General features: G+C 41.3%; 1 protein-coding gene across 3 annotated transcripts in view; it reads left to right on the top strand.

Moving 5' to 3' along the window:
* Nucleotides 1-18,942, top strand: part of LRP6 (LDL receptor related protein 6) — a 129,810-nt gene that overhangs the window by 91,752 nt on the left and 19,116 nt on the right. For all 3 annotated transcript variants that reach the window (XR_010073666.1, XM_063355443.1, XM_063355434.1), the window contains exons 8-15: nucleotides 433-649; nucleotides 2,007-2,296; nucleotides 3,983-4,209; nucleotides 7,423-7,607; nucleotides 9,338-9,664; nucleotides 13,208-13,410; nucleotides 15,265-15,476; nucleotides 15,669-15,859. Coding sequence is in view for 2 of the 3 variants with exons in the window: in XM_063355443.1 (XP_063211513.1) it covers nucleotides 433-649; nucleotides 2,007-2,296; nucleotides 3,983-4,209; nucleotides 7,423-7,607; nucleotides 9,338-9,664; nucleotides 13,208-13,410; nucleotides 15,265-15,476; nucleotides 15,669-15,859 (1,852 nt within the window). In the remaining variant the exon portion in view is untranslated. The remainder of the gene's footprint in view (nucleotides 1-432; nucleotides 650-2,006; nucleotides 2,297-3,982; nucleotides 4,210-7,422; nucleotides 7,608-9,337; nucleotides 9,665-13,207; nucleotides 13,411-15,264; nucleotides 15,477-15,668; nucleotides 15,860-18,942) is intronic.

Raw genomic sequence — 18,942 nt, 5'->3', positions numbered from 1 at the left:
CTATAACCTGGGTACAGCTCACTTGGGAGGGACTGTGGACTACGAGGTGCTGCGCCAGGACTCGTTGACATTGTAAGCTTTTCTTCATTCGTGTAAAACAGAGTGTCTCCCATTTACAAGTGAACCAAGAGACCCAAGTCAGAAATGAGGGAGACAGGCAATGTCTAACAGGCACACGTAATATTAGTTCCTAAAACAAATATAAGGAATATTGTGTCATAATTTCACATTATGGCTTTTAGAATGAGTACCTGTTGAAATACAGTCTTTTTTTTATTAGACTGCTGTGTAACATTCGTAGCATTTTAATGGCTAGGAGATTATTTTTTAGTTTGAAGTCAAAGTGTGGAGCGGCTAGTTAATCAATCTGTGATAAATAGTGACAGAATTACTCTGTATACGTAATAATTTTGTGTTTGTGTATATCCTTAGGTCATGAATGCTGATGGAACTGGGAGAAGAGTTCTGGTGGAGGACAAGCTGCCTCATATCTTTGGATTCACGTTGTTGGGAGACTACGTTTATTGGACAGACTGGCAAAGACGCAGTATTGAACGTGTGCATAAGCGCACAGCAGAAAGAGAGATCATCATAGATCAACTGCCTGATCTCATGGGCCTGAAAGCTACGAACGTCCACCAGATAATTGGTGAGTGAGACTGCTAATCAGGCAAGTGAAATGAAATAGAAAATTTCAGCAGTGCTCTTCTGTAGATACCACTTTATACCAGGTCAGATTTTTAGAAATGGTCGGAATCCGGTTCTATTTCATTATAACTGCAGGCTGCGGTTTGATGGGATGGGGTAGGTCTTTTGTGAGGTGCTTCAGTTCTCTAACTTGGAAGAATATCAAGTTGGAAAACAACCAGGCACCCCCCAAAATGGGTACTTTTCTGCTTCTTAGGGAGTTGGAGCAGCTCATGGGTCTGAACAGTCCTGGATCCGGTAAGGGGAGAAGAAGGATCATGGAAAATGAGAACTTCTCTTTGTAACAGCCACCTATTAGATTAGCCCAGCTGTTTATGAAACTGCAGCTGTAGCAGCTTTTCATCTTGAATCTGAACATGTGCTCCCGGTATGCAAAAGCTAAGAATGAGCCAGTACTAGTCTGTTGAGTGCTTTTCACATTAGTGCTGTGAAATCGTCTTTAAAAATAACTAGAAATACTTTCTGCCCTATAGTGTCTGTGGTGTAAAAAAGCAGGATCTAGCTTTAAATTGACTATCATTAGCTATCGAAACACTGGTGGCAGTGTAACTGTAGCATCCCAGAACTAATCACGTTCCCTGAATATCCTGCTATGTGTGGATAGGGCTTACAGCTTGTTGCTGCTGTGTATGGATTGTACCCCAGGAAATTAGTCAGTTAGGTTGAGGTGTATCTTTCTGTTGCTGCCACCACGTTAACAAGATGCCCTAAGGTACATCTACTTTAAATGCAGCCCTCTTTCCAACTGTTTGGCTAATTGAGCTTGGTAATGCTGGGCCTCTCTTATAGTGGGTGGATTTCCAGCATGTGCAGGTACACAAGTTAGTATTGCAAAGAGCTGCTTTACTGTCATCCTGGAGAGAAGACACCGTTGAATGGATGTGAAAATAGATCCACAAACTTTTCATCTCTAGGAATACAGTTGGGGTATGTAACTGGACCAGTGTACTGTAAAAGGCAGCAGAACATATGCTTGCTTGCTTACGTACTTACTGTCCATTCAGCGCTTGTGATGTGAATCTGGAACATCAGTAGCTGTTGGAGTCCACATCCCTTTCCCTAATGCGGGGTTTGTTTCACGGGGTCAGGAAAACAAGCACTGGCTTTCCAGCCGAGTAACATCTGTCCAAAGGATTACAGGAAATGAACAAAAATTAATTCATTTGGAGAATAAAATATGAAAAACTATATGCATTTCTTAAAGTACCCATAGTGTCGTCGATGCCTGTGAGGACTGGCTTCATCTTCCAACTGAAGTGAGTATGCAATGACTGCTTTTGCTTTTGTTGCGTGCTTAGGTACAAACCCTTGTGCAGAGGACAATGGCGGCTGCAGCCATCTGTGTCTGTACAGACCGCAAGGCCTTCGCTGCGCTTGCCCCATAGGCTTGGAGCTCATCAATGACATGAAGACCTGCATCGTCCCAGAAGCTTTCCTGCTCTTTTCTCGGAGAGCAGATATCAGACGAATCTCTTTAGAAACGAACAATAACAACGTTGCGATTCCACTCACTGGAGTCAAGGAAGCTTCTGCTCTGGATTTTGATGTGACAGACAATCGGATTTACTGGACTGACATTTCACTGAAGGTAGAGGTTTATTCTGTATTGGCTATTAAGTTGTTACAAGGTTCTTGAGATACTTAAGAATGGATTGAGAAATGCAATTTACAAGATTCAAGGGACAGGTAAAAGAATTTGTTCTACCTAAGAATGGCATACATTTTTGTTATACTAGCAGCATTCTCTCCTATACATCATTTAAATCTAATATATACATTTTCACATAAATGATAAGTTTGCAAAAATAAAAGTTTTTTTGGCAGAAAGCTGAGAAGAATGCCATATGGTAGGTTTCATGGATCAGATGTTTTGCCAGATATGTTTATTGGGGGAAAGCCTTGTCTTGGGTCCAGAAGTGAAAATAGGTCTTACCTATTCATTAACTTATATAGCTACTGCATGAGACATACTATGAATCACAGGCTTTGTAAAACAGGTCTAGGATCTAGATTGACAAATCGGAAAAGGTTGAGGATAGGTGTTTAAATGTGGTGGCTAATGGAGTGACGGAAATATGTGTATTGTCTGTCTGTCATCTCTATCATCTGTGAGTCTAGCTGTTATTCCGTTTGTTTTTCATAGGTTGTAGATGTAATCAGAATAGTGAGCACCAAAACCTAGTTTTTAATAAAAGATAGTTTTCTGCAGTTGGGTTGAGAGCTGTGCCAACAATAACTCACGGACCTTTGCAACTGAAGAATCATAAAAGTTAAAGCCACAGCGTTTCAGTGAGTTTGAGAGAGGTGACTTGGCTGAACTCTTTAGCTATGGTATTCATTTAAGCTGTGTTTGAAATAAAAATAAAGCAAAGATCTGATCAGTTTTTAAGGGTGATATGGATGAAGACCGAGATACAAATTTCCCTGCTGTGTTGTGTCACAAACTGGCATAATTAGCAGGTAGCATCCCCACTGGGAAGTAACCAAAAAATCAACCTTTGTGTTAACTTCTGTGGGTTAAGAGCATGAGAAGCATGCGGAAGCATGTTGCGGACAGCAAAAGGAAGCCCACGGTTGTCAAAAAGAGCTTGGTACCTTCCTAAGATTATTCCTTTACTTTCAGGCTTGTAAGTGATCATAGTAAATCAGGGAATGCCTAAACTCTGATATATTATTAAAATATAATTCTGGCTGTATCTGCTATCACAGGCTTATCCACGATGGCAAGAGTTAAAAGAAGTCTTTTGAATAAAAGACCAAGAAGAAATTATGCTTCGTGAAATTAAGTTAAACCATCAGTACTGAAGCACTTGCACTATTAAGTAGCTAATTGGCCGTTAGGTTGTTTTCTTCTATTTGCTGTTCTGTCCTGAACTTTTTCATTAGGCTGCTTTAAATATTGTCCTGTGCTATAACATCGATGCTTTTGTGTAGTCCCGGGAGAGCCAAAATATTTCCCCCTTGAACTTGGCACTGTGTTACTAAGGTCACTTTGGCATGTAGACTGCTTAATTGGACCAGACTAGTTATCCCATTTATTTCCCCAGTGAAACGCTATTGTAATTGACACAGAATACATTCATACGGTACAGTAAATCATTACTTCTGAATAGCAGCATTGTTCGCCTTGCAAATAAGTAGCGTATTGTAAGATCCTCTTTCCTATGAGATGCCTAAAATCTGAAAGTGTTTAAAATGCAACAAAGAAAACAACCAGCCCAATGACAGACTGGTAAAATTTCTAATTTGCCTGTGTATCTTTGTATCCCTGCAGACCATCAGCAGAGCGTTTATGAATGGCAGCGCACTGGAACACGTTGTGGAGTTTGGTTTGGATTACCCAGAAGGCATGGCCGTAGATTGGCTGGGGAAGAACTTGTATTGGGCTGATACTGGAACAAATCGTATAGAAGTGTCAAAGCTGGATGGACAGCATCGCCAAGTGCTGGTGTGGAAAGATCTTGACAGTCCCCGGGCACTGGCATTGGACCCTGCTGAGGGGTAACTTGCTGATTTAATTTTATGTTTGCGAACAGTGAAAAACAACATTGTGATGTTTCCTCTAGGGCATGTTTGTTAGGCACTGCATGTAAATCCTGAGAGAACTGAGCCGGGGAATACAACCTGGTAATTTAGAGTATGAGGGCTGGAGGAATACACTCTTAATGTCCTGAATAATCATTAAGAATACTACAAAAAAAAAAAAAATCAGAGCAGCTCATTAAAAAGGGATTTATATTTCGTTTTTTAATTAACCACAGAATCAAAGTAGTTTTAGGTTTATGGAATTCATTAATTAGAAAAGGACTAGCATTGAAAAGAAAATATTTGTCCTTTTAAAAATGAGGATCCTTTTTATCACAAGTTAGGGTCCAATAAAGTTATTAAATGATTTAGCTTGAGAGTGGGGGAGTGAAGCTTATTGTCTGAGAATAAGGAAAGTGTTTGTTTCTTCAGATAAGGGAGCCTTTTTAGTTGCTATGGGCAAGGGAACTAAGGACAGAGAAAGAGTGGAAACGATTATACCCACCTATCCCCAAAATGAAAGATTTCCCGAGAAGAAACTTCTCAGTTGGATTCAAATATAACAGCAAAAAGTAGGGCAGTAAGCAGGGGGAGGGAGGAAGGAGCAGGGCAAAGCAAGGTAAAACTATTTAGCTTCTGAAATAGGTCTTCTACCATGACAAGTGGAGTCCCTCAAGGATCAGTACTGGGACCGGTCTTGTTTAACATTTTCATCAGCGAGATGGACAATGGCATAGAGTGCACCCTCAGCAAGTTTGCCGACGACACCAAGCTGTGTGGGGCGGCTGACACACTGGAGGGAAGGGATGCCATCCAGAGGGACCTTGACAGGCTGGAGAGGTGGGCCCACGCCAGTCTCATGAAGTTCAACAAGACCAAGCGCAAGGTCCACCATCTGGGTCGGGGCAATCCCAAGCACCGATATAGGCTGGGCAGTGTCTGGCTTGAGAGCAGCCCTGAAGAAAAGGACTTGGGGGTGCTGGTGGACGAGAGGCTCAACATGAGCCGTCAGTGTGCACTAGCAGCCCAGAAAGCCAATCGTACCCTGGGCTGCATCGGGAGAAGCGTGGCCAGCAGGTCGAGGGAGGTGATTCTCCCCCTCTACTCCACTCTCGTAAGACCCCACCTGGAGTACTGCGTCCAATTCTGGAGCCCCTACTACAAGAGAGATACGGACGTGCTGGAACGTGTCCAGAGAAGGGCCACGTGGATGATCAGAGGGCTGGAGCACCTCTCCTATGAGGACAGACTGAGAGAGTTGGGGTGGTTTAGTCTGGAGAAAAGAAGGCTCCGAGGAGACCTTCTAGTGGCCTACCAGTATCTTAAGGGGGCCTACAAGAAAGCTGGTGAGGGACTTTTTAGGATGTCGGGTAATGGTAGGACTAGAGGGAATGGATTAAAACTAGAGATGGGATGATTCAGACTGGACGTTAGGAAGCAGTTCTTCACCGTGAGGGTGGTGAGACACTGGAACAGGTTGCCCAGAGAGGTGGTGGAAGCCCCCCCCATCCCTGGAAGTATTCAAGGCCAGGCTGGATGGGGCTTTGAGCAGCCTGGTCTAGTGGGAGGTGTCCCTGCCCATGGCAGGGGGTTGGAACTAGATGGTCTTTAAGGTCCCTTCCAACCCTAACGATTCTATGATTCTATTAAATGCTCATTTGACATTAACTAATGACTGCAAAACCTTTTTGAGGTTTTACCAGCATTGTATTAGTCTTATTTTACAAATGAGGGAACTTAATTTTCAAGTGTTAAGGAATTATCACGTTTCCAGTGACACTGCAAGAGTTACAGCAATGTAGAGGACTCAGCACCACTCCAACACAGTCCTCCTTCATTTCAACAAGGTGGTGGCAATTGTGGCAGTGCTTAGTCAAAAGTTCTGCACTGCCCCAAGCGGGACACGTAGATGGAGTTCAGCCCTGATGTGCCAGGGGTGGCCTAGGCAAGTAAATCAGATGGCATCCAAGGCCAGATTGTTAGATCCAGTTACTCAGTTGTAACAAAAGGATGCTACAGATTATTCTAGTTTTACACTGGCAATAGTTCTTTCCCAGGATTATTGTGATTCAATGCTTTGTCTCTTCACAACAGACCAGAAAAAAATTTACTTTCATTTTGAGCCTGAATGTCTGTTTTTCCTTTTACCTTATAGCTGAGCTGTCGTACTTCATATGGAAGTTTTCAGGGCATTGCTACCATGGGGGCATTCCTAACACTTATGTCCATGCTGTGTACAAATTACTTCCAAAATTTATGGACAAAATACTTGCAAAATTTTTAAGAAAAATTTGCAAGTATTCCAGGTGTCTAAAGAATAGCTCCCCCTTGATCATCAGTTTCTGAAGCAACCTTTCCCACTGTGTCCTTGGTTGAAATTAAAAGCATTTCACAGGTGTTTGTTTCTAGAGGGATTAAAGCAGAAAGATGTAAACATTGTCTAGCTATGTCTCACTTGTTTTTAAAATGATATTGGCTTTACAGTTTGGAAGAAGTGACTAACTAGCCACCAAATGTCAAATATACAACCCTCTCTACTGTACAGTGCCTAAAGAAAATGTAAGCATGTACAAGTCTGTGCTTCTGCCAAATGAGGCATAAACTGGCATGTGAGTATGTAATAGTTTCTACTTTTGCTCCAGTGGAAATGCCCTACAGTTTTGTGTTGTTCTGCCCTTGGCTGAAATGTAACACACTGTTATGCAGCTCATTGACTTAGTCGTGTGGAGATGAGTGGTGGCATGTATCAACAAAAGTACCCTGCATACCTACCTTTTTGTATTCCTCCTTTTGATGGGCAACTGAATAGAAACAGAAGCTAAGTGCCATGGGAAATATCTTGCTAAATAGACAGGTATAAATGAATCTGCCTAACTGCCAACCTTTTGTGTCTTAGCTGACATGATGGATTAGTAAAGATTGCAGTGCTTTCATATGGAATTTGCCAGTGAAAATCTAGCTCCAAGTGGAAAAAAATAAAGTTGGAAGTATTTTGAGGAAACTTGACTCATTTTCTTGCTTGTATTTTGAAAAACATTTTGTGTGATGGGGCTTAATAAATGCTTGAACTTACAGCTCTTATTTTTCTTTCATTCCTTCTAAGGATTTTTGTTTTGTTCCTCCCCTTGAGTTCTGTTTTGGATTAAATGTGATTTTTATTATTTTTTTTTCTTTTGTTCTTTCAATCAGGTTTATGTACTGGACTGAATGGGGGGGTAAGCCAAAGATTGATAGAGCTGCTATGGACGGCACTGAGCGGACTACTTTAGTACCGAATGTGGGACGGGCTAACGGCCTAACTATTGATTACGCTAAAAGACGACTGTACTGGACTGACCTTGATACCAACCTGATAGAATCATCCAACATGCTAGGTGAGTCCCGGAGCCTCAGGCTGGGTCGTTGGGATGCTGCTGCTTTTTCACAGTTCCCTGCAGCAAATTATTCTTTAAATAATGCAAAGGTACACGTCTTAAGACAAAAATAGATTTTTCTTAACTCACACGCCTCTAACATTTGCTTCCATAATTGATGTTTATGCAACACAGCATTTAGCGAGGCCTCGATTTTCTTCTAGGTGATATAGTTGCTCACAAAGTTAAAATTATACAAGCTGTACATGTTTCAGTTATGTAGGACAAAGCTGTCAACTTTCAGTGTTTTGGAGAGTCTTCTTTTGCTGCTCTGAAGAGCACTGGCAGATACATAACAAACACTTCATCTGTGGAAGGGTAGAGAGAAAGCCAAGATAACAACAGTGTATTGGACATTTTTCACAATGTAATTTAATATGGTTTGGTTTTTAATTTTTGTTAGTATCCTCAGGGTTCAGGCATTTTTTTTTGCCAGTATCCTGCACACTAAAGAGCTTTTCCTGGCTAGTACTGGTCACCGGGGGGCTTGCTCTCACGCTGGGGTCTGCGTCATTGTTTTATAAATTGGTCATTACAACTAAATGAAGGTGGAATATTTTATTCTTTCACTGCCCAGGGTAGTGTACTGAGGACCCAAGGCCTCTCAGTTTTGCACAGTATCTTTTTTTGACTTTTTGGTACCCGCAGGAGTGGACTGCCTTGTTTTGTGCCAAATTATTCATATTAGCATTATCACTAGCCATCATTTAAGGCTAAAGGGGTTAGTCTACTTTAAACAGTACATTTGCAGTAGTGGAACAAAGCTAGAAAAAGATCAAAACAAGAAAATGCATTATAGGAATTATGTGTATTATAAAAGCTTTTCTTCAGCTTCTCCTGTATTTTGGTGTGCTGTTGAGACTGGCTCAGCGTTCCCTTGTGTACTGTGGAACTGGGCACAGCATTAGAATTTTGTGTTCCCTGTGCCGGTAGCTAGAGACATCAGAATGCAGGGCTGTGCATACTTGTCTTCTCTGTGCAAAGACTTCTCTTCGTAATCTCCTGTTCATTTTCTGTGACTAGGCAGTAGGACATCCCATGGTAATGAAGTGGTTGAAATAACATGGTTGAAATCATTTCCCCTCCCTCCCCCCTCCCTGCTCCTTAAGGTCTCCTAACATTTCCACAGTATACACAACTATCCGTTTCCTACTTTGAGTGTCTGACTGCTCATTTCTGTTACAGCAGTCCAGAGACAGGTTAGTTTAACCCTGTGCATTTAATTTTTCTCATAATACAGTGTAGAATTTTATTAAGTTCATAACAATTCTCTCTCTGTAAGCAGCGGGCAGAGACCCAAATGTGGCATGAGAGATGCTGAACTGGGAATACAGTGTCAGAGTCCTGCATCTCCTTCAGAGGGAACGTGTTTGTTTTGGGGAGGAGGGAAAGGACCGAATCTTTCTGAGAACCACGATCGTTTTCAAAGCTGAGACTTTTTTCTTTAGTAAAATACGTTGTCTTCTGTGAATCACAAGCAGCATTAGCACGTTTCTGTGATAGGCTCTGAGACTTCAGGATGGTCTTTTGAATATTGTACATTACTTTGTAATTTTCTTCTGTAATAATGAAACAGTAACTTATACTTATGTGTTAAACTTTGTGCAGGGGACATGTCCAACAGCATTAAACAGCATATCGTTTGTCCTCATATAATTCTGCTTTTTCTTTCCCTTCGTTTTTTGAAACAGGCCTTGACCGTGAGATTATAGCTGATGACTTGCCTCACCCATTCGGCTTGACTCAGTACCAGGATTACATTTACTGGACAGACTGGAGTCGGCGTAGCATCGAACGAGCCAACAAGACCAGTGGCCAGAACCGAACTATCATCCAAGGGCATTTGGATTACGTTATGGATATCTTGGTCTTCCATTCCTCCAGGCAGGCGGGCTGGAACGAGTGTGCCTCCAGCAATGGCCACTGCTCTCACCTGTGTTTAGCAGTCCCTGTTGGTGGTTTTGTCTGTGGCTGCCCAGCTCACTATTCCTTGAACTCCGACAACAGGACTTGTAGTGGTAAGCTGTAATGAAGGAAAATAAACCAGAGAAGCAGATGCATTTAGTAACAGATGCAAGCTTTGTACTTGGAGGAAAGAGGGGTTTTATTTTTATGTGAGATGGTGAAGCTTGTTTGCTGATAGGCCAAGTTAAAGCTAGTTTCTATTTTTAATACCAAATGTGTATTTGAAAAAATTTTGGTTCCTTAGCTTCCCTTCCTCCGTAGGAAGCAGGGTATATTTAAATATAAATTTCTAATATTAAAATTCTACTGACTTTCTAGAGAAGATAGACTATTGAAAGCAAGAAAAAAAAAATAAAAAAAATCTTGCAACAGACCAGTATCAGAGTAAAATAAGAAGAGTGGCTCTGGTGAATCTTTTAAGTGACTCAGCTAAATCTGTGTAAGCAGGAAGGCTCAAAATGCTTTTGGTTTTGTATCTGTCTGTGAAAACCTTCTCCAGTGCTTACTTGCTTATTTATTTCTAATCTTGTCTGATGTAAACGATATGTGATAGTTTGGTCTATATTCTGGACTTTGCATAGCCTTTAGGTGGGCCAGGATTTAATTCTGTAGTAGTTCTGTCTGCTGACTGATGAGATGCTGAGGTGGGCCACTCTTGTACCCCCAAAAGTGTTTCTTCCTCGATGAGGAGAGGCTTGACTCCATGGTCAAGCCAGCACTTCAGATTTCTGATTTCAGTGCAGCCAAGCCCCGTTTTTCTTTATTGTTGTGCAGAATATGAACCGCACAGCCCCTCAGGCTGTATGTAATTAGTTTCTAACCAAATAATTTATCCATCTCTCAATAACTGGCTGCCAGTAAACCTCTCATAATTTTGGCAGCCACACTGGATGGCTGATTTCCATTGGTGTCATTCAGATTAGTCAGTGGGTGAAGAGATTCATGGTACTGAGAGACAGATTGTATCTTGTCCCAGTTATGCATGAGTAGAGAGATCCAGCTGTTGTCTTAAAGCCAAAAGCAGGGCACCTCATTCCACAAATGCCACCTCATGGCATTTTTTGAAAATCAAAATCATGCTTTTCAGAAAACTCTGTTTTGTCTAACCTCCCATGTGTCCTGTACTCTTTTCCCTTTTGTTGTTACGAGGGGCGCTTGCACAACAACTGGATTTTTATACTCTAATTCTCTCGCACCTTCCTGTGAGCTAGAAGCGTGGCTGGCACTCAACTCTCTGGTGATGACTGTGATTTTGTAGGTGGAGGAATTTGACTTCCAGCGGAGAATAAGTAGCAAAATAATCAAAGGTCATGTTTTCTTGTTAAAATGTTCTTGGTAACAAAGGAAGGAGAAAAATACAGGAAATATCTCGTGAGCAAATAGAACCGTTTCCCCACAGTATGGTTCAAGGCCGTTCGTGAGATATTAGAAGTTTTCCTGCTTCCATGTTCAAACCTGGGAACTTTCCAACTTCTCATTTGTAGGTAATTGGAGACTTAGGCTTCTCTGTGTATAATTTAATTTTTCTCTTGGCCACTATAATTGGAGCATGAATAGTTTTAACTTTCTCTTGCCTGTTTTACTTGCTTATGTACTCCTGAACGTTATTATTAGTCCAAGCCCTGTCTAGAGGCCGGTTCCTCCCTTCTGGATCACCCTGCTCATGCATGCATAGATTCTTTTAGTTACGGGAAGGACACGCTGCTCTGATGAGAACTAGTATCTCATCAAACCTACCACACGTCATGAAGTTTGAAGGCAGTGTTACACAGGGGACGTGCTCGTTGCACTCCCTTTGCCTGCCAAAAAAATATAGTTAAAATATGTGACTGTTGGGAGGGAGAATGATGAAAACTGGGAAGGGATTTCTGAAATTGGTACTGTTTCAGAGATGTGGCGACTCAAGGGGGAAAATTCTGCTCTTGCTTTTTATAATGAGCCATCAATTCAAAGTTGGAAGCCAGGCAATCTTAGACAGTGAGAGGGTGTCTCTGGGGAGAAGTGGAAAGAATTTTAGGTGCTTATGATGGTATGTTTACCTGCAACATTATATCTTAAGCTTTTTTCCCTTTCCATTGCTTTTTTAACTGCTTGGTAAGAATTCTGATGCTTTCTGAATCTATTATTTTGCTGTACACATTCATATAAACTTTGCTTGGCTTTTTTTTGTGCTTTCTTCTACAGTTTAGAGCTAAGTAGAAGGCAGCTTAAATTATTGGAGAAACGCTTAGAGGGGAAATACAGGTTTTCCAGAAAGCAAAAATACCTCGCAATTAGGCCTGATTGTTATAGGATGTTAGGATTGAATGTTAGTTACCAAGGAAACTCCCCTCCCCACCTCCAGATTTTTTTTTCCAGCAGCCAGAATAAAGGTTCAAAGTGTATGCCTAAAATAACAAAGCAAGGTGACGATGTTCTCTGGAAGACTTTTGCTACCTCCCCTTTCCAAGGTGCTGCCTTTACCTGTTCTGCAGGCTGGACTGAATGAGTGCAGTGTCCCACTGCTAATCTCTCCAGACTTGTGCTATAGAGAATTGATTGTACGAACTTCAGGGAGGCTGCAAACTGCATTTCTGGCTGCTGGCTCGTGTGCTGTCTTGCACAGCAGTGGCTCCAGGTAGACCATTATTGAGAAGAATGCTGTGAAAAGGGAAAATGCTTTAACTACCTGCTCTGATTTCTGGCCCAGTTATGTAATACAGGGATAATTTCTTTTTAAGGATATATTAAATGCCTTGTGCACTTACCATAAGATATAGACAGTAAACTACAGCTATATGGGGTGGAGAAGTCTTATTTTCTGATGTTTGATGGTATTTATAAGAAAAAAATCATTTTTCCAGGAAGCTTTTGCTAGGTGTCTTGGGAAGCTGGAGAGGAGCATCATATTTTTATTCTGCTTGCAGGTTAACAGTCACAGATGAACACCTAGAAATAAGAAAGATAATGCCTTTGGGAAGAGTGAATAGATTTTTCTATAAAAACGCAGCCTTGCACAAACCTAAGAGATTTTCCTGTGAATTAGTTGTTGTTCCATTCCAGTGCAGGCAGAAAGAGTGTTTGTGGGAACAGGTCTGAACCACTCCAATGGCAACCTCTGTTCCCTGGGACCTCTAAATAAGGAACCAGTGCTGGCTTTTGCTCAGCTTCCTCTACAAGTAGAAGTGTACCTAATAAAAGGTTCAGCTTCAAAATAGTGGAGCTCCATTTCCCTGAGACCCCTTTAGAAAGAAAATTGTCAGTTCCTTGAGAGGCATAGCTGACCGTTGTTCTTTGAGGTGATTTTTGACAGAAGCTTTCTCATGCATCGGTCCTGCGACTTAAAAAAGTATCTTTGCCTGTCACATCCACGTTCAGACATTTATAGTAAAAAGAGGTCAATTGAAAGTCTTTCCAAACCAATCAGACATTGGGGTTATTATGTTTTGATTTTTTTAAACTTTTTTTTTTTTTGGCAAAGGCAGAGGGAGGAGGGGAATGAAATGATAGGTACCCTCTGGTTTTGTATCGCAGTTGTTGTTATTGAACATATAAATACCCAGCATTATTGCTATGTGTAACCCTTTCACTCTCCTTTTTCTTTTTAACCCATCAAGCTCCTACAACCTTTCTGTTGTTCAGTCAGAAGAATGCAATTAATCGCATGGTGATAGATGAGCAGCAGAGTCCGGATATCATACTCCCTATCCATAGTCTGAGGAATGTTCGAGCCATCGATTATGACCCCCTGGATAAGCAGCTGTACTGGATTGATTCTCGGCAGAACATCATCCGGAAGGCACAGGAAGATGGCAGCCAGGTATCCTGTGGGTGATGGAATTACTAAAAGATGAGGGAGGCATGCCCTACACCCAACAATGAATGATTATACATGAGTAATTTAGATACACAGACTTTCTGTAGATTACTGACTGGCAAAACAAGTGGCATCTGGAGTTTCTGGAGTCCTCAGCCGGTAATCTGGGAGGTACAGCAAGAAAAAAAAACATGGAAAACTAAGGCAAACTTAAAGATACTGTTGTTGCCAGTGCGTCATTTGCTCAACACTGTCTTTTGGCTGGGGGCTGTTGGAAATCCCTATTTGAGAGAAATGAAACATGGAAGGGAAGGGTCTTGGGAGAAACGGAGTGTGTGAGACAGAAGAAAGAGTTGCAAATGAGCAGGGTGCAGAGGCATTGACTCTGAAATGAAGAGGGTGGGACTTTTGTGAGCACATAGCTGTGTCTGAAGCCTCCCAGGTTCTCATGCTGGATAGGAAGAGAGCTGTTGTCAACTACAGAGGCACTGAGTGAGGAGGTTGAAACCAGTGACCTGTAAGGGATGTAGCAGGCTTGCGAAAACATATTTGACTGGGGAAGGTAGAAGGCAAAAGGTGATAGATACAGGTTTAGTGAGGTTAATTGAGAGCAATGACTGCTTATTCATTTTCACATTTTAAAGTAGACTTTTTTTTTCTTCCTGATTTTTTGAATGAAGGAGGAATAGGAGACTAAGTTGAACAACACAGAGGTGCTATATTCAGTTTAATTTGTAAGAGTGTGGTTTCTGATGGTGGGTGTGGTGGTAGTTGGATCCTGCTGAAATGCCCTTCAGCCTTAACTCAATTTAGCGATGGTTTTAATTTTGGAATATCTAAATAATTTAACACCCAAAACTAGTCAAAGGCACCAGGTTTTTGCCAGCTTCAGCAGAATAAACAAATGCAAGGCTTGTAGACACACCCTTTCATAGAGGTGACAAGCCAAATAAGAAAATTAGGCAAATTTTCTGGTGAAGTTTAATTTGGGGGTGAGAGGGTGGAGGCTGCTCACCTCAAAAGCATGAAGTTTTCCAAAAAGATTATGTAAGGCAGTGTTTTGTGAGTTATCAATCCTCTTCGGATTTTTTTAAAAGTTCATGAAAGATGTCAGTTAGGTTCACCTTTCACTACAGGGAGACTATGCAGTTTCTTTCTAAAAAAATAATAAATTAAAAAAAAAAGTCATGTGAACTCCAGAGGTCTGGACCAGTAGAAGGCAAGAACTTTGAAGCAGAGTGTGTTAGCTGGAAATGCTCTAAAGTCACTGTCTTACACTAGCTGATATCCTCTCTCTCTGTTGTCAAGAGTTGCCTTCCCATTTATTATTCATCCTTATGTTATATCCCCCAAGTGCGATGGCAGGGATGGTGGAGAAGAATGAGGCAAGAATTTCAAGTGCTGCCTGGCCTCACTTTGCCTGTGTTTTTATCCATTCATCTGCAGCTTTGGGAATTAGGGGTGATGCATTTCTGTTGTAGAGTGCTAAATGTGCCGAGTTTGGGTCTATCCAAACTGAACTTAGAGTTGTCAAGAAAGCAGAGGAAATGCGGAAGCTGACCCTGAATTTTGAACATAGAGACATTTTGGATTTATTGGTCAAACTTAGTAAGTCTATGACCTGCAACGAACTCACATGATTGCCATTACAACAAGCCATTAGGACTAAGTGTCTATATCTGATTAAAGGTGTTGGTAGGGCAACTGGACCAGGGTGTCTCTTTACTTTATGATAGTATTTTGGCTGCCTCCTTTTGTTGAGCAGTAGTTTGATGTGGTGCATCCATAGCAAGTAAAATTGCTCACGTTGGATCAGATTAAATGCTCTTCTGCGGATTGTTTTTCTTTCCTTTGTAGAGCCTTACTGTTGTGACAAGTCCAGTTCCCAATCAGAACCTAGATATGCAGCCTTATGACCTGAGCATTGACATCTACAGCCGCTATATCTACTGGACCTGTGAAGCCACTAATGTGATCAATGTGACACGCCTGGATGGGAGACCCATGGGAGTGGTGCTCAAAGGAGATCAAGACAGGCCCAGGGCTATTGTGGTGAATCCAGAGAAGGGGTATGTAGCTGAAAGAGTGATGTGGGGGAATTCAGGCTGAAGGTCTTGAGAATCAAACTGTTTTCTTACTGCTGGTTGGTTTCTGTTTGTAAGAATAAAAACATCTTTGACGTTTGTTAAGATGTCATGGTCATGTAGCAAAAATGTGGAAAGATCAAATAAACTTTTTTCCTCTAATCATTTCTATTCCAGATACATGTATTTCACCAACCTACAGGAAAGGTCTCCTAAAATTGAGAGAGCAGCCTTGGATGGAACTGAACGAGAGGTCCTTTTTTTCAGTGGTTTGAGCAAGCCCATAGCCTTAGCTATTGACAGCCAGCTAGGCAAGTTGTTCTGGGCTGATTCAGACCTGCGGAGAATTGAAAGCAGTGACCTTTCAGGTAGAGTAGCACTTTAATTCAGTGATTCATCTGTGGGGTGTGGGGGAATGCAGAGAAAGGTGTCGTCTTTTCCTTCCTACTATAAACAGTCTGTACCGTGATTCTAATCGCTCCCTAAATTCCCAGCCAGGGAATGTGCATGATTCACACAGCGTGCCTTTACAGTCTCATGCCTCTATGATTTGCATTATTAATTGCTACACATGCTATTTACTTCAGTTTCTCACTGCAAGACCTTTGTGTGGTTTCCCAAAGTCAGTTCACAATAAATTGCAACCGTTTTGGAAAGGGGAGGGAGAGGGTTGGTTTTAAAGGCATTGGGTTTTGGGCAGTAAACTGTCAATGAGAGGAAAGTTTCCCGTCTGCGGAAAAGTCTTTGCTGCAGAGTTAAAGCAGCAGGTGTGCAGGTCACTTAAGTACTTGTCATTTAGGGTGAAGTGATGTGAGAAGGACAGAGCAGATCTAACATCCCTTTGTTCTCAAAAGGCAAAAACCTTCCTCTTCCAGCTACGGAATTCTCTTTGCCTGCTCCCTAAGGTTGGTTATGCTGCTTGTCTGACCTCCTCTATGAGTTGATTCAGCTCACTTAACCACATAAGCAAAACAATAACCTACCAACGATATACAGAAAGAGAAATAGAGAACAGTGTTCTGTTGTTTTGGAAAGCTGAATTTGTTCAGCAAGAGTCCAGCAAGGAACCAGAACTGGAGCAAGAGAAGAGGGAAAATCACTTAGTCAGATTGAGTGAGAGAGACTGAGATGTCTCTTATTTACTAGCCACATCCAGAAAGCTCAGCTGTCTCCTGTGGCTTTGGTAGTAATTTGTTGTGATATGAGCTGGGCTGGTTGTTGCTGATGGGAATGTCAGGACATTCTGAGCACATACATAACCCGTCTCTTTTAGGTGATGGGATATATACCCCCTCACTCTGCTGCTTGTGGAAGGCAGTGGCAGAATTTCTTGTTCCTCTGCAGTAAGTCCATCCCCAGTTTGAATATCCTTGTACTTCAGCTGAGTGTTATTCTACTATCAGAAGCATAAGTCCACGCGTCAGGAAATAAGGGCATGCTTTGCAATCTGTGAGCAAGTTTGAAAACAACAGTATGGTGGTTTGTAGTAATGATACCTACGTTCAAAGTAGCAGCATGTAATCCCGCTGACACCAGTATGATTTTCAGCCTTTTATTAAGCTGCTAGAATCAGGTTTTGTTTTGGAAAACATTTCTTTTTTTTAGATTATTGGAATTGAGGCTCAGCAATATAATTTTTTTTTTTCACTGATTAACCTGGTGTGTCACTGGGGGATTCAGGGTCACTAATGAACTGCAGTATCCTGACTGTTCACTCTTTGAAAACACAGCACATAAGTTGAGTTAGTGAATTGGTTTGGGTTTGTTGTTTGTTTTTTTTTTTTTTTAGAAAAGTGTTATGGTGTATGCCAGTATGTTCTAGGCTATCCCAGATCCAGGGTCTGCATGCGTAAAGTAACGGGCAGCAGCAGAATATCATACATGCTTTGTTTCTCTGCGTCTGTTATCTGCCAGGAATTAGGTCACCAGAGGAGGAGAAGGGTCTAAATTCTAATCTAGTCTGGCTTTAATGATTCTGCATTTTTTTAAAAAGATGTGGCTGTTGATCATCAATGTTGTGTAGTAAAAGCTTGCCATATTTTCGAAGAACATGAAGAAAAATCATTCCAAAACCTCTCTTGCTTTTTGGCATTTGCATGACAAATAGATTGCTATAATCACCACGATAAATTGCTAACTGCTGAGATGCATTCCTGTGCTTAGGAATGCTGATTAATAGGCTCTTTTGACCAGCAGAGTAACTTTTCTGCATGTTAACTTCTTAAAACATGCACAGTCTCTTGGTCTGTCGACTCTGTAGATGCCAGTACTCATAAAGAGAAGGAGAGCTAGAATGCCTTTTATGTCATGCAGTTCTTTTCCTCCTTGTCCTTCAGGCATGCAGTTAGGACTCGGTTATGCTGCCCAAATGGGAGATCCTATTGAAGCTAACCAGATTCTTCACATGATTAAGGGGTTGTTTATGAAAAGATGACTGGAATTAGCTCCCTACCATGGAAACTATTTGGAAATTAGTTCTTCTATTCCAGAATAATTAGTGTGATTTGGAAATGTCTAATGATTCTGGAATTAAGTAATTTTTATTTGGAAATAGAATGAGCTACGGGTGTGTCGGGATTTTTGTATTTATTTGTTTGTTTTTAAGTCTTTTTGTAAAAGGTATTGCTGGAAAGAGAATGGTCATGTCAGGAGACAAAGCTCCTCTTAATCACATCTCCCTTTCATCTGACATTCCCAATAAAGGGGACTAGCACCCTGATGAGCCAGCTTTGGATTTTATTGTTGGTTTTTGGAAGGAGGGATTTCAGTGTCTCGTTTAGTCAGAAATAGTCAGTTACACTTGGTCACAAATATTAAAAGGAAAGATTAAGACATTAAGGGAGTGAAAATTTTAAGCTTCAGAGCTTTAGGAGCATAGTGCAAAATGCCGTGCTGATTGACATGGGCACGGCAGAGCAGGGCATGTACGGACTCCATTTGGGTAGGTCAAGGTCTTAGTTTCAACTATATTCCACCCTGTCATCTTTGCATTTTCCCCTGTTCCCAGCTTAGCTTTTCTTCTCGAGATCCAGGTTGCTGTTTCTTACCTTTTCCCTATACAATGAGTCATGTTCATGCAGGTTAATAGACGGCTGCAGTTATTTAGTTGGACTTACATCACTTAGTCTATTAATTCCTACATCAGTCTGGGTATAGCCTCCTTCAGAATCCATCAACGTCTTTTCTTAATCAGATCATTGCTGGTGTTGTTCCAAAGTTGTGGGCGAGAGCCCAGTCTAGCTGAGGATTAATATTTGAGTTTGCCTGTTCTGCTTTAGATGTTACCACTTGCTAAATGTTTCGAAGGTTACTTAACTTCTGAACTCTATGCATTTAGTAAAAAAAGAGATAAATACACTTGTTTTTTGAATTTGTTTGTAAGTCGTCATCACTGACATCCTGTTGATTCAATTCTCAATAAGCCAAAAAACATTCTTGCTACTAAACAAAG

This window comes from Chroicocephalus ridibundus, chromosome 1 (assembly GCF_963924245.1).
Source record: "Chroicocephalus ridibundus chromosome 1, bChrRid1.1, whole genome shotgun sequence".
Lineage (NCBI taxonomy): Eukaryota > Metazoa > Chordata > Aves > Charadriiformes > Laridae > Chroicocephalus > Chroicocephalus ridibundus.
This window is presented reverse-complemented; position numbering and strand designations above follow the sequence as displayed.